The sequence below is a fragment of the Bison bison genome, unplaced genomic scaffold (genome assembly GCF_000754665.1).
Source record: "Bison bison bison isolate TAMUID 2011002044 unplaced genomic scaffold, Bison_UMD1.0 scf7180017864481, whole genome shotgun sequence".
In the NCBI taxonomy this organism is placed as follows: domain Eukaryota; kingdom Metazoa; phylum Chordata; class Mammalia; order Artiodactyla; family Bovidae; genus Bison; species Bison bison.
In genome coordinates, this window is record NW_011495041.1 from 3,675,873 (window position 1) to 3,688,756 (window position 12,884).

At 46.2% G+C, this 12,884-nt stretch overlaps 1 protein-coding gene across 3 annotated transcripts in view; it reads left to right on the plus strand.

Annotated features, from left to right (window-relative positions):
* TIAM1 (T-cell lymphoma invasion and metastasis 1) overlaps positions 1 to 12,884 on the plus strand; it is a 469,570-nt gene that overhangs the window by 388,336 nt on the left and 68,350 nt on the right. For all 3 annotated transcript variants that reach the window (XM_010862313.1, XM_010862311.1, XM_010862312.1), the window contains 2 exons: positions 1,186 to 1,272; positions 6,934 to 7,158. In XM_010862313.1, the coding sequence (XP_010860615.1) occupies positions 1,186 to 1,272; positions 6,934 to 7,158 (312 nt within the window). The remainder of the gene's footprint in view (positions 1 to 1,185; positions 1,273 to 6,933; positions 7,159 to 12,884) is intronic.

The following is a 12,884-nucleotide window of genomic DNA, read 5'->3' on the forward strand; positions in this document are numbered from 1 at the left end:
ATGGAATTTAAAATAAGAGACTAAAATAAAGACTCTGGAAAGTCCTCAGGGGTGAGCTTGTCTTGTTCTCTATCCGAGGGAGTTATCGTCCCCTCGTGGGTGATGGTATTTGGAGGTTTTGCCTGCCTGTGGGTATCTATTTCCTGGTTCTGTGAATGGTACCAAAAAAAAAAAAAAATGTGTTCATTTGACACAGTCTTAGAAGTCTCAGTGAATCCCTGGACCCCAATCCATTAATTAATTATTCTATTTTGTTCTTTGCTTTAAAAAAAAAAAAAAACAAAAACCCACTATATTTTTCTCTGCCTAAGCCTTATTTTTCTCCCAGAGCAGAAACCATGTCCGATATTTACAGTTGCATTAATTCCATTGCCCTTTTAGGATTATCTGGCAAAGTGTTTTATTCTGAGGGAAGGTAGGTTTTGGTTGTGGACTTTCCATTGATTGATCAGAAAGAGTTTTATATGAGAAACAGAAGTGACCAAGGCTTGTAGCAATGGGATTGGGAGCACTTAGAACTTCAGAGCCTTGTTCTGCCTTATTTTTTGAAGGATGTCGCAAAGCCCAAGGTTAATTAACTAACTGAGCTCTGGAAGCCTGGATGAATATAAGATAATCTTATGATCTGACACTAGGAAAACGTGCAGTCCATCAGTTTCAATATGAAAAGGAGTTGTAAAATGTGTTGTTATGTATCCCCGTTTGCAGAATTTTACTAAATTAAAGCAGTGTCCACACAGCACTATATAGGTGATCACACACGGTACAGGTGTTCTGTTCTGACATGTCCTAGGACATAGATTGACTAAAAAAAAAGGTCAAGGGGACCCAAATGAGATAAGCTTAACTGTTTCTCTTGTGTGTGGCAGAGAGAACAGTGAAAAAAAGCAAAACTGTGGCATTAACTATCAAGCAAGGCAAAAAACAAGGTCATTTTTTTCCACTTGAGTTGATAGTTGGTTATATGGAAATAGATGTACTTGGTAATATTAATTTTTATTGTGGCTTCATTTATAGTTGTCTAAAAATACTTTTTTCTGCTTTGTGACACAGTACAAAGGAGGAAAGACTATAACCCCAAACAGTGAGCATGCCAGACTCACCCCGGATTCTCTCTGTTGTTTGCTCCACACTCAGAGGGTCTGAGTGTTACCTGCTATCTTACCCTGCTGTCTCTGTTCCCAGGGTTTTCACTTTCTTCTGTGGAAGAGGATGGTGTTCGAAGGCTCTACGTGAATAGTGTAAAAGAAACTGGCTTAGCTTCCAAGAAAGGTAAGTTATTAACCATCTTGTCTTGATTGCCTGTCTTCAGTTCTCTTTTGGATTTCTCTGGTTGGTGAATGAGAAAGATCAGCTCCAAATGGTCACCTCTGAAGAGTATTTAAATGTTGTCTCAGTGAAAACACTTCCAGGGAACATGAGTATTTTTTCCATCAGCTCAATTGCGCAAGGAATGTTGCCTTCCAGATTTTAAATCTAATTCTGAGCCCATTTCCATGGGGTTGGTGGGAAATTCCCTTTGAATCAGAAGGGGTTGTCTTTCCCTACCATCTGGGGTGGAATGAAGGTCTTGGGGGTCTGGTTGGAGCTGCTCGGGAAGACCCCTTTGTGTTTTGGTGCCCACTGCTCAAAGCTGACACTGATCTTCACCTTAGCTTGCAAAGCTGCTTCATGTTCTGTTGCTGCCATTCATGGGGGGATCTTTGTAGGAGGTGAGGTCCTCGGGGTTCAGGATCCAGACATCTTGCCCTCCATAGAGCGCTCTTGTCTGCTATACCTGCCTACCCCTCTACAAGAGCTCCTAGTACTGTCTGTCTAGGCTACTTGTGGAACCCCAGCACTCCATCCTTTTTCTACTGAGAAAATCTTTTCATCCTAGATTTTCTTTTTGGCTTCCTATGTTAGTTTCTTAGGACTACAGGAACAAATTACCACCAACTAGGTGATTCAAAACAACAGAAGTGTATTCTCAGACAGATCAGGAGGCCAGAAGTTTGAAATCAAGGTATTGGCAGGGTTGTTTCCTTCTGAGCCCCTGCAGGAAGAATCTCTTCCATGGTTCTCTCTAGATTCTGCTGGCTGCTAATAGTCCAGGGCATCCTTGGTTTGTAGCTGCATCACTGATTCCTTCTCTGATCTCACAGCGTGCTCTTTCCTGTGTGTCTCCCTGTCTTCAGATGACATTCACCAGTCATTGGGTTTAGGACGAACTCTACTCTAGTATGGCGTCATCCTGACCTCATTACACCTGCAGAGACCCCATTTTCAAATAAGGTCACATTTTGAGTGGACATGACTTTTTGGGGAGACATTCTTGGGCTTCCCTGGTGGCTCAAGTGGTAAAGAATCTGCCTACAATGCAGGAGACCCGGGTTCAATTCCTATGTCAAGTAGATCCTCTGCAGAAGGAAATGGCAACCCACTCTAGGATTCTTGCCTGGAGAATTCCTTGGACAGAGGAACTTGGTGGGCTACACTACATGGGATTGCAAAGAGTCAGAAACGACAGAGTGACTAACTTTCTTTTCGTTTTTTCTTCAAGTTACTGTACTCATTGTAAATGAGTTGGGCAGGTAAGGTAGGGCTTAAACTCCACCTTCGTTTCATTCTTCTTGCTATGGAATTTTGGCTTCTTTCAGGCAGTGGCAAATTCACACCCACTGAATGTACAAGTCAGTTCTGCTTGGACGTGATGCCTGTGTCTAGTTCTGCTCAGGGACGGCTGGATGGAGGACCTGGGAACGGATGGAAGGCAGACTGACCTTTCTCCTTCCTTCCACGTACTGGGGCAGCTTAGTTCTGGGTGTTCAGCTGGCGGGGCCCCTGTGCTGCTGACCTAGCCCTGTGTTGTCAGCATCAGAGAAGTGCTCCCTGCAGTCTTTCTTGGCTCTGCACAGAGATGACAAAGGTGTGACCCATGGGAAATAAAGTCCAAGTAACGTACCCGCCACTAACTGCCACGGGTGTGACTGTTCCTTCATTTTCCTTCTGTGTTTTCAAGACCAGAGGCAGCCAGTATGGTTCCCTCACTGAGGGTATCTCAGCTAAGAGCAGAGGTGGCGGAGTTTATTCCCCTTTGAACCCCAAACTGATTTTTATCTCTTTCAGCCCTGCAGTGACTGTGCTGGGTGCGGGGGTGGGGAAATACGCCGCCCTGGTTTCAGTCACATCCTGTTTTAGTCCTTTGAATCCAAGAACCCTGGTGGTAGATGAAAACAACGGTTCAGTGCTGCAACCCCCTTGCCCCCTATGACGCTCTTCTCTACAGATGCAAGAGGGATGTCCATTCGTCCACGTGGGTATCAAACCATCCCAGTACCCGGCCTGCAGAAGGCTGTGTTGGGAGAGAGATTTGGGGTTGTGGTGGTTGTTCAATTGTGAAGTTGTGTCCAACTCTTTGTGACCCCAGAGCACGCCAGGCTCCTCTGTCCTTCACTGTCTCCTGGAGTTTGCTCAGCTTCGTGTCCCATGAGTCAGTGATGCTATTGTGGTACTTGGGGTATTTGATGTTGAAGTGTAGCCTCTATGCGAAGGTGATGGAGAGCTAGCCAGTGTTGGAGAGCTCCCGGTGGACCATACAGACTCTGATGATAAAACATCCTTCTCCTTCAGCTTCCATTCTCCATTAAGCCTCCTTCTTTATAGCCAGCCAGAGGAGTTCGTGATATTTGTTGTGTTACAGCTGCTAAGTCTTTTCCAAATTTGACCTTTGCAGATCCTTCAACAATTCATTAGAATGTAGAATAAACTCTGGTCATTGCCCTCTGGACACCATCCCGATGCCAGTGTTTCTTAAAATGACCAGAATGTGGTGCACACCAAGGGGAGTCTGGTGGCTTGCAGCCTAATTAGAACCGAATATTCTGATCGTTCATTGAGCCTACACTTTATTATTGTTAGCCACCATGGGCTTTTGGCCGGGAATGGGCTGATGATTAGTTCCCATATTCCTGCTCTCTCTCTCTCTCACCCTCTGCTCCGTGTTGGATCTCACGTTGAGTGTCCTTATAGAATTGACCTTGGAAACCAGAGCATGTTTACACATGTCTCTGTTCATCTTGAGCCTGTTGTTCTGCTCTTGGAATCCTCTGAGGTTGGGATCAGGCATCTTTTATTGCTGCCATCTAAGTGTCTTCCTGATGGCTCCATAAGACAAAGCCTGGCTGAGAAGGCCATGGGCTAGAACTCTCTAGACAGATGGGATATTTCACAGCTTTCACCTGTGGGCAAGTGGGGAGTATTTTTGAGTAGGCTCAAAATGAAAAACAAAGTTTTCCTCTTTTTGCTACCAAACATTAATAATAAGAGTTACTGTCTGTTGAATATCTTCAACATGCCAAGTGCAACGTGAGGAGTTCTACATGGATTATTTTGTTGAATCTCAATTAAACTCTTACCAGTATTCTTGCCTGGAGAATGCCCATGGACAGAGGAGCCTGGCGGGCTACAGTCCATGCGGTCGAAAAGAATTGGACATGACTGAGCTACTAACATAGTTTCTTCAGGAAACAGAACTGTTTTCTGCCACGGTTCTGGAGGACAGAGTCTGAAGCCAGGGTGTCTGCAGCGCTGGGGTCCCTGGGAGGCTCTGGGGGTGGGGGCGGGTCGGTGGGTAGGGTCCTTTCTTGCCTTTTCCTTCATCTGGTGTTCGCTGACTTGTGGCAGCATCACTCAGTCTCACTCTCCATCCTCCCCTGACTTTCTCCTCTACTTCCTGTGTCTCTCTTTTGTGTCTGTCCCACAGGATGGTTGTCACTGGGTTTAGGACCCATCAGATAATCCAGCATGGTCTGATCTCAAGAGCTTTTACTGAAATACAGCTGCAGAGATCCTGTTCCCAAATAAGGTCTCATTCCCAGGTTCTGGAACACGGACATACTTTTTCAGGGGGTGCCCTTTAACCCACTATACACTCGTATTCAAACAGTCATACAAACCTAGAAATTCTTTTTTAAAAGTTATTTAAAGAAATCAATTTATTTTTTGGCTGCATGGCTTGTGGGCTTTCGTTCCCCCAACCAGGGATTGAACCTAGACCCTTGGCAGTGAGCGCGTGGCGTCCTAACCACTGGACCACCAGGGAATTCCAGCCAACCTAGCAGTTCATTTTAAAAAACAAAACAAAACTTGCAGATGTTTTTAGTTTTTGTCTTTTCTTGTTTTCCTCCTTATATTACGGCCTCTGATGCCCAACCAAAGGAGTTGTCTCCAAGAGAAGACTTCAAAGATGACAGCTGCCTTTCACATGTGGAAGTTTGGTATTTTCAATTCAAATGTTGTAACGCCAGGATCTTTTGCCTGGAAGTGGAATGGTTAGTCTCCTAGAATTCCACCTTTGGCACGGAGAGAAACTTTCTCATTTCTCTCCCATTGCCTTCTCACCCGTGATGTTTCCTCGAGTATTTTCATGACAGAGGGTTGATTTCAAGTGTTTTGGAAACCTGAGTAAAGCTGACCTTGAGGTGTGACCCGGCGAAGCGGGGAAGTGAGAACTTCTCTGAGGAATCAGAGTGAGACTTGCGGACGCCCGAGGGGCTGTGTGGCTTCGCGTTGGGTGAAGATCATCCTTTGCCTTTGCCCTTCTTCGGTCACTCCCTTTTTACAGATTTGTTTTTCCACATTAGTCTTGAAAATAGAAATCATCCTCTTTCCTTCTTCTTAGCTGAAAGGACCCCGTGTTTTGTCTCCTGTTCTCCCCTAACCTCTCCCTTTCTCACACGGCTGCAAAGTTCTTTAAATGTCAGGCAGACCTGCCCTGAGTCAATCACAAGTTCCTGTTCTCCAAGGCTGGGCTGCTTCATGGCTACTCCTCTGGGTCCCAAGCTCTGGCAGCCCCCGAGAACGCTTTGCAAAAGTAGCAGAACCTTTCGGGACCTTCAGAAGGCCACTCACCCCAAGGTTCTGATGTCGTTTTGTATAAAAGGTGGTGGTGGTTCAGTCCCTCGGTCGTGTCCGACTCTTTGTGACCCCATGGACTGTAGCCCGCCAGGCTCCTCTGCCCATGGAATTCTCCAGGCAAGAATACTGAAGTGGATTGCCATTTCCTCTTCCAGGGGATCTGCCCGATCCAGGAATCGAACCTGAGTCTCTTGCATCTCCTGCATTGGCAGGTGGATTCTTTACCACTAGCACCACCTGGGAAGCCCATATAAAAAGGTGGTTGGGGGGAGGACAGGGTGCGGGGAGCAAATATGATTGCATTTGGTTCTGTAAACTTATCCCTGAATGTGTTTGGAATGAGATGACCTTCAGTGATTGTAGCTGAGGAGACGCCTGCATTTTGTTTCCATAGCAACGATTTTTAGGCTTTAGCTGACTATGCACATGTGTCCATGGTAGACAGGCGTGTACATGGCACATGCATTGCTGAAATCAGGGCGCATTGCCATGTTTCCCCTTGAAATTGTGGGACAGTAGCTAGGATAGAACACATGGGCTTCCCCGGGGGCTCAGATGGTAAAGAATCTGCCTGCTGTGCAGGAGACCCAGGTTTGCTCTCTGGGTTGGGAAGATCCCCTGGAGAAGGGCGTGGCAACCCACTCCAGTATTCTTACCCAAAGAATCCCATGGACAGAGGAGCCTGGCGGGCCACAGACCATGGGGTCACAAAGAGTCAGACAGGATTGAGCAGCTAACAGCAGAGCACGTAGATTCAAGAAGGGGTGTGGTTGTTTGGTCGGTGTGTTCAGGGCAGCTCAGGCCTGCTGGGACATCCCAGTCTAGAACCTTCCAGAACCGAAGCCCACGTGGTCACCCGAGGAGCCCCCTGGCACACGCCAGCTTGTGTGCAGCAGCGGCACCTCTACCAGGCGAGCTCGGTGTGCCCTTTAGAAGCGGGGCTCCTCTGCTGCTGTGATCTGATTCGACGCTGCTGCTGCTTTTATGTATGTGTGTGTGTGTGAGATTAAACATTTTTCCATCTCGCGTTGGCAGGCCTGAAGGCGGGAGATGAGATTCTCGAGATCAATAAGCGGGCTGCAGGCACCCTGAACTCCTCTGTGCTCAGAGATTTCCTCACACAGCCGTCCCTGGGCCTCCTGGTGAGGACCTGCCCCGAGCTGGAGGGAGGAGCAGAGCTGCTGGAGAACCCGCCCCATCGGCTGGACGGCCCGGCCGACCTCGGCGAGAGCCCCCTCGCCTTTCTCAGCAGTGACACAGGTATGGCTGTGCCCTGGGGTGCCCCTCATGGCTTGCGTCTTTCTGTGGATTTCCTGCGCCTGGCAGGTCCTGTGAGATGCCTGAGGAAGATGATCAGATTACTGAGCTCCCATGTCGAGGTGTAAAGGGGCTGGGAACTTACATGCTGGTGGAATTGCCGCTTGGCTGCAATGGAAAGCTCTGTTGTGCTGCTGCTCTTTGTGCTCTGGGGGAAAGATAAGTAGATGGAGGCCACTGTCTCTTGACTGTGGGTGGAGATGTAGAGACGCCGGACTGCCAGGAGTCACTGAACATGCTGGGGCTTTGGTCCTGCCCCTGCTTCCACGGCACCATCTCCTATGTTGCCCCAGTTCTGTCTTTCCTCGTGTGGAAGGGGAGAGGATGTGGACTGAGAAGCCTGGAGTGGAAATATGCCCAGAGCTGGTGTTTGGTCTGCTTTTCCCTGGGGCTCTTCTGACCTCGAGTCTGGAGACGAGCCCTTTGGCAGAAACCCCCTCCCCTGCGCCATCTGCTGTTTTTCCTGTTTATACCTTTCCTTCCTCTCCCTCTGACAACCTTATGCTCACTCTAGAAGGAGCAGCTTGGATGCGACCTGCCCCAGGAAGCCTTCTGGGACCCCCACCGAGCTCCATCCTCTGGCTCCCCAGACATCTTTCATGTGGGCTCTCTTCCTGCAACACTGTTCTTGCTTGCATCTCTCCATCTCCTGAATTTGTTTCCTGGGACTGGGCTTAGAGCTTCTTCATTTTTAGGTGCTCATTCTTGTTCAGCAGGAGAATCTGGGAACAAGCCCACGGATGAATAGATACGGCTCTCGCTTAATCTCACCGTGATCTGTTCTAGACCTGGGGTGGCTTTTAGTAAGCTGGGACTGGGGACTTATTTTTAAAAGTTGGGTTAAAAAAGGTGTTCCTTTCCCACCTCTGAGTGTAGGTACTTTGAGTATTCTTGTTTTGCAAAGTCCCTTCTGAAGCTCGGTCGATAAGAATAGATCACACCAGATGCCTGCTGATAGCTCATCCTTTTATCGAGTGGTTCCCTGGGAGAATTTGACAAGTTGAGTCTTGAGAGAATCAATCCCAATCAATTGTAGTACCCATACGCCCATCGTATCTTTAGGAAAGCATTCCAGGGAGCTGTGTACCTTTTTGTTTGTTTAATTGAAATATAGTTGAATTACAGTGTTGCATTACTTAACCACCATACAGCAAAGTGACTCAGATATATATATGTAGTGTGAGTGCTTAGTCCTGTCCGACTTTTTGTGACCCCATGGACTATATAGCCTGCCAGGCTCCTCTGCCCATGGAATTTTCCAGGCAAGAATACTAGAGTGGGTTGCCATTTCCTACTTCAGGGGATCTTCCCAACTCAGGGATTGAACCCATGTCTCCTGCATTGGCAGGCAGATTCTTTACCATTGGGGCCACTTGAGAAACCTAAAGATATAGGAGGCCTGGCGTGCTGCAGTCCATGGGGTCACAAGAGGTGGATATGACTGGGTGACTGAACAACAACATATGTACACACACATACATATATAACATATACGTATATATATATATTCTTTTTCATATTCTCTTCCATTATGGCTTATCACAGGGTATGGAATATAGTGCCCTGTGCTCTATAGTAGGACCTTATTGTTTATCCATTCTGCATATGCACGTTTGCATCTGCTAATCTGAAACACCCACTCCTACCCTCTCGCACCCTCCTCCCCTGGTGGAAGATAACCACCAGTCTCTTCTCTGTCCCTGATTTTGTTTCTATTTCGTAGATAGGTTCGTTCATATCGTATTTTAGATTCCACGTATAAGTGGTATCAAATGGTATTTGTTTTTCTCTTTCTGACCAGGGAGCTGTGAATGTTTAAATGATAGGGAATGAATACCACGAAGGCTGTTCTTTTACGTGACCACAAGATGGCAGGCTCAACCCCATAAAACTTGGTTCACAGTGGTTTCTGTAAAATGACCCAAGTGAGGCGTGTTGGGTTACGTTAGGTTATTGAAAGGATTTTGTAAGGTCTGGGTGTACATACTACAAATCACAGTGTGTGCTCAACCATTTTTTGGATATTTTCTCCTGTCTCAGTTTTTCCTTGTAGGTTATGGGTATAAATTAAGGGTTGGCAAATTAAGACGCACTGGCCAAATCCAGCCTATGGCCTCTTTTTATAAATAAAGCTTTATTGGAACACAGTCACACCCATTCATTGATGTTTTGTCTCTGGCTTCTTTCCCATTTCAGCGGCAGATTTGAGTAGTTATGACTGGGATGCATGGTCTGCAAAGCTGAAAATACTATCTGGCCCTTTACAGACCTCTCATATAAAGTGTGAAATTGCTCATGATTTGTTCCTTTAAACACAATCACTGTTTAGATGTATTTCTTTCTTTTGAGAAAAGATTTATGTGTGTCTCTGTGTTTATGCATATACACAGTTTGTGAAGTTTTAAGACTTTATTAAAATTTTTTTTATTTTAAAGATGTGTTTGTACATAGGTACCTATTTTGAGAATATCTGGGTATATTCTGTGTACATAGCTTTACCCTGTCCACAGCTGACCATACATCCTCCTTTAGACCAGATGCCTTTGAAATCTGTGTGCTAAATATACTGAACCTAATGTTGGTTAAGAATTGATGCATTTGAACTTGTGGTGTTGGAGGAGACTCTTGAGAGTCCCTTCGACCACAAGGAGGTCCAACCAGTCCATCCTAAAGGAGACCAGTCCTGGGTGTTCATTGGAAGGACTGATGTTGAAGCTGAAACTCCAATACTTTGGCCACCTCATGCGAAGAGTTGACTCATTGGAAAAGACCCTGATGGTGGGAGGGATTGAGGGCAGGAGGAGAAGGGGACAACAGAGGATGAGATGGCTGGTTGGCATTACCAACTTGATGGACATGAGTTTGAGTGAACTCCGGGAGTTGGTGATGGACAGGGAGGCCTGGCGTGCTGTGATTCCTGGGGTCGCAAAGAGTCGGAGAGGACTGAGCAACTGAACTGAACTGAATGTTGTTTAAACCCCATTAAAACTTTTTTTATTTTGGAATCATTCTTAGAAGATTTATGTATTTGTTTGTTTCCAAATCATAACTGAGCTTCTCTGGTGGCTCAGACAGTAAAGAATCTGGCTATAATGCAAGAGATCCAGGTCCGATCCCTGGGATGACAAGATCCACTGGAGAAGGAAATGACTGTCCGTTCCAGACTTCTTTCCGGGCGAATCCCATGGACTGAGGAGCCCCGAGGGCTACAGTTCATGGGGTCACAAAGAATTGGACAAGACTGAGTGACTAACACACACACACAGAAATCATGTCTTGGAATCGACATTTAAGTATTTGCTCTTAAGAATTAAGCTGGAAAAAAAAAAAAGAATTAAGCTGGTTGCTGAATGTTACCTGTTGACTGTGACATGCTTCTGTCCTTATGCTTTAACATTCTAGTGTAGTTCTTTGTTCTTTTAATCACTTCACCTTTTACTATTTTGTAGTAATCAAAAACCCTTCAGAATCAAGTGTGCTTGGTCAAGTTAGATAATCAACCTGGTTCAGAAATACAGCGTGAAGGTAAAGTCACAGTGTGGGTTTCCTGGATGTTTTCTAAGTTGGTTTCAACATTATTAAGTTCCAGAAGCGTTCTCAAATGCTCTCAGCAGCTGCAGCTCCATCCCCGTGGCCAGAGGGAAGCAAGACACTCAGCCCCCCACCTGGGTCCCAGCCTGTTTGCTTTCTGGTTGTTACCATTTCCTTGTCTGCATTTAACAGTGGAAGATAAAAGAGGGGGCGAGTAAACAGGATAAAACAACCTGAAAGATGGTCCGCAATGAAGTAGAGATAAAGCAGTGTCCACAGACAGCTGCAGTGACTATAGAAAACAACAGAGAAACTGTGGACTATAGCCTTAGTCTAAATTTAGAAGTAACTAAAAATAAGAAGCATCCTGAGTGACAGAGTTGAGATGTGATGTGGAGACCATTTTAGGGTGGTCATAGGGAATGTGAGGCCACGTGGACAGAGGGCCTGGCCGTGTCCACAGGCACCCCGGCTGGTGCCTATCTGCAGGAGGTTTTACCTGGTGAATCGCCCCTTGTAGCAGGTGCAAGTCTGCAAGCTTGGCCCTGATCCTGCCCTGAGAATTCTGATGGAAAGATGTGATTAACTTTCAGGGCTGGATTCTTTGTGAAGCCTTTTTCATGGAGAGGTTTGTTTCCTTGATGTAGAAACCTCACTGCCTAATGGCTTAAGTGGGCTGTGGAACCAGGTTCCTTGGGAATGAGTCCCATGTTGATCTTTATTAGCTTCGTGACTTTGAACAGATTATGGTTAATCTGTGCCCCGTGACCTCGTGCCTGCAGTTGGGATCATACCACGCTACTATCAAATGAGGCTATTGTGAGGAATGATTGAGTAATTAAAAGTGTTCAGAATAAGTCCTAGGAGGTGCTCAGTGAATACGCTTTCAAAGCACAGTGTCTTAATGGTGACGGGAAGGTTCTCTGACTTGTAACCAGGGGCTGCTGGGTGTTATTCTCCTCAGTACTCTACTCCACTTCTGTCTACACCAGGATATTGTCTGAGAACTAAGTTTATGAAGTATACTTAAAGCAGTTTCCTTCCCTGGGTAGAAAGAAGTAGATTCTACTGTCTAGATGCTGAGACCACAGGGCCTCTTTTCAGAAATAGTGATTCCCTTGGTCTGGGGCAGGGCTTGGGTATGCATTTGTTAGGGTGTGTGGTTGCTTAAAAACTTTCAGGTGGTTCTAATGTGCCGTCAAGATGGGAGGTTACTCTCTTAGGTCACCAGCTCTCTCCTTGGTTCTTGGTCCTGTTTTTTGTCTGCGTGAAATGGTAAGATGATTGGAATGTTACGGCCCCATGCAGACCATAACTGGGGTGTTTGTGGATAACTTTCTGTTGTCTGCTTCGTTGAGATTTTTGTAATGACAACCTGCTAGGTGATCTTCTTTATCCTCCCCTTCCTCAGTATGGGAAGGACACTTCCCGGTATGGGTTGCTGTGTTGGTTTGGAATGTCAGGGACTGGAAAATAGATCCCATCCTTGGGGTTCCCTCTAAGACTCAGTTTTCATTCTTGGCCATTGGCCATCCATGTGTCCTTGTGGAAATCTGCCTGGGGCTATTCTTCATCTTTTTTTTTCAACAGTTGTTTAGGTCCATACCGGTATGAAAATGGGGGAAGGAGGTCCAGACAGAAAGCTTGTTGCTTCAGTGGCTCTTGTTTTAGAAAGAGCCTTGAAGTGAAGGGGAAGCTGGCATGCTGCTACTGCTAAGTCGCTTCTGTCGTGTCCAACTCTGTGCGACCCCATAGACGGCAGCCCACCAGGCTCCCCCATCCCTGGGATTCTCCAGGCAAGAACACTGGAGTGGGTTGCCATTTCCATAGGAAGTTGCAAAACTTTAGTTTCTTTGAGCATCCCAGAAAGTCTCTCTCATGCTCCTGTGTGATTTATTTTGAATTATGATCTCATCTGGTGCTGCTGCCATTTCAGACCAGAAAATTCTTTGTTGTGGTGGGCTGTTCTCAGCCTTGACGTTAGCAGTTTTCCAACAAACCACTCTCAGCTAGTCCTTATAACCCTCTTCCCCAAATTGTGTCAATTGAAAATAATCTTCAGACATTGCTAAATGTTCTCTCAGGGCGAAATTTTTCCAGGTGAAACCACTGGCCTGGTTTATTAGAATGTAAACCTT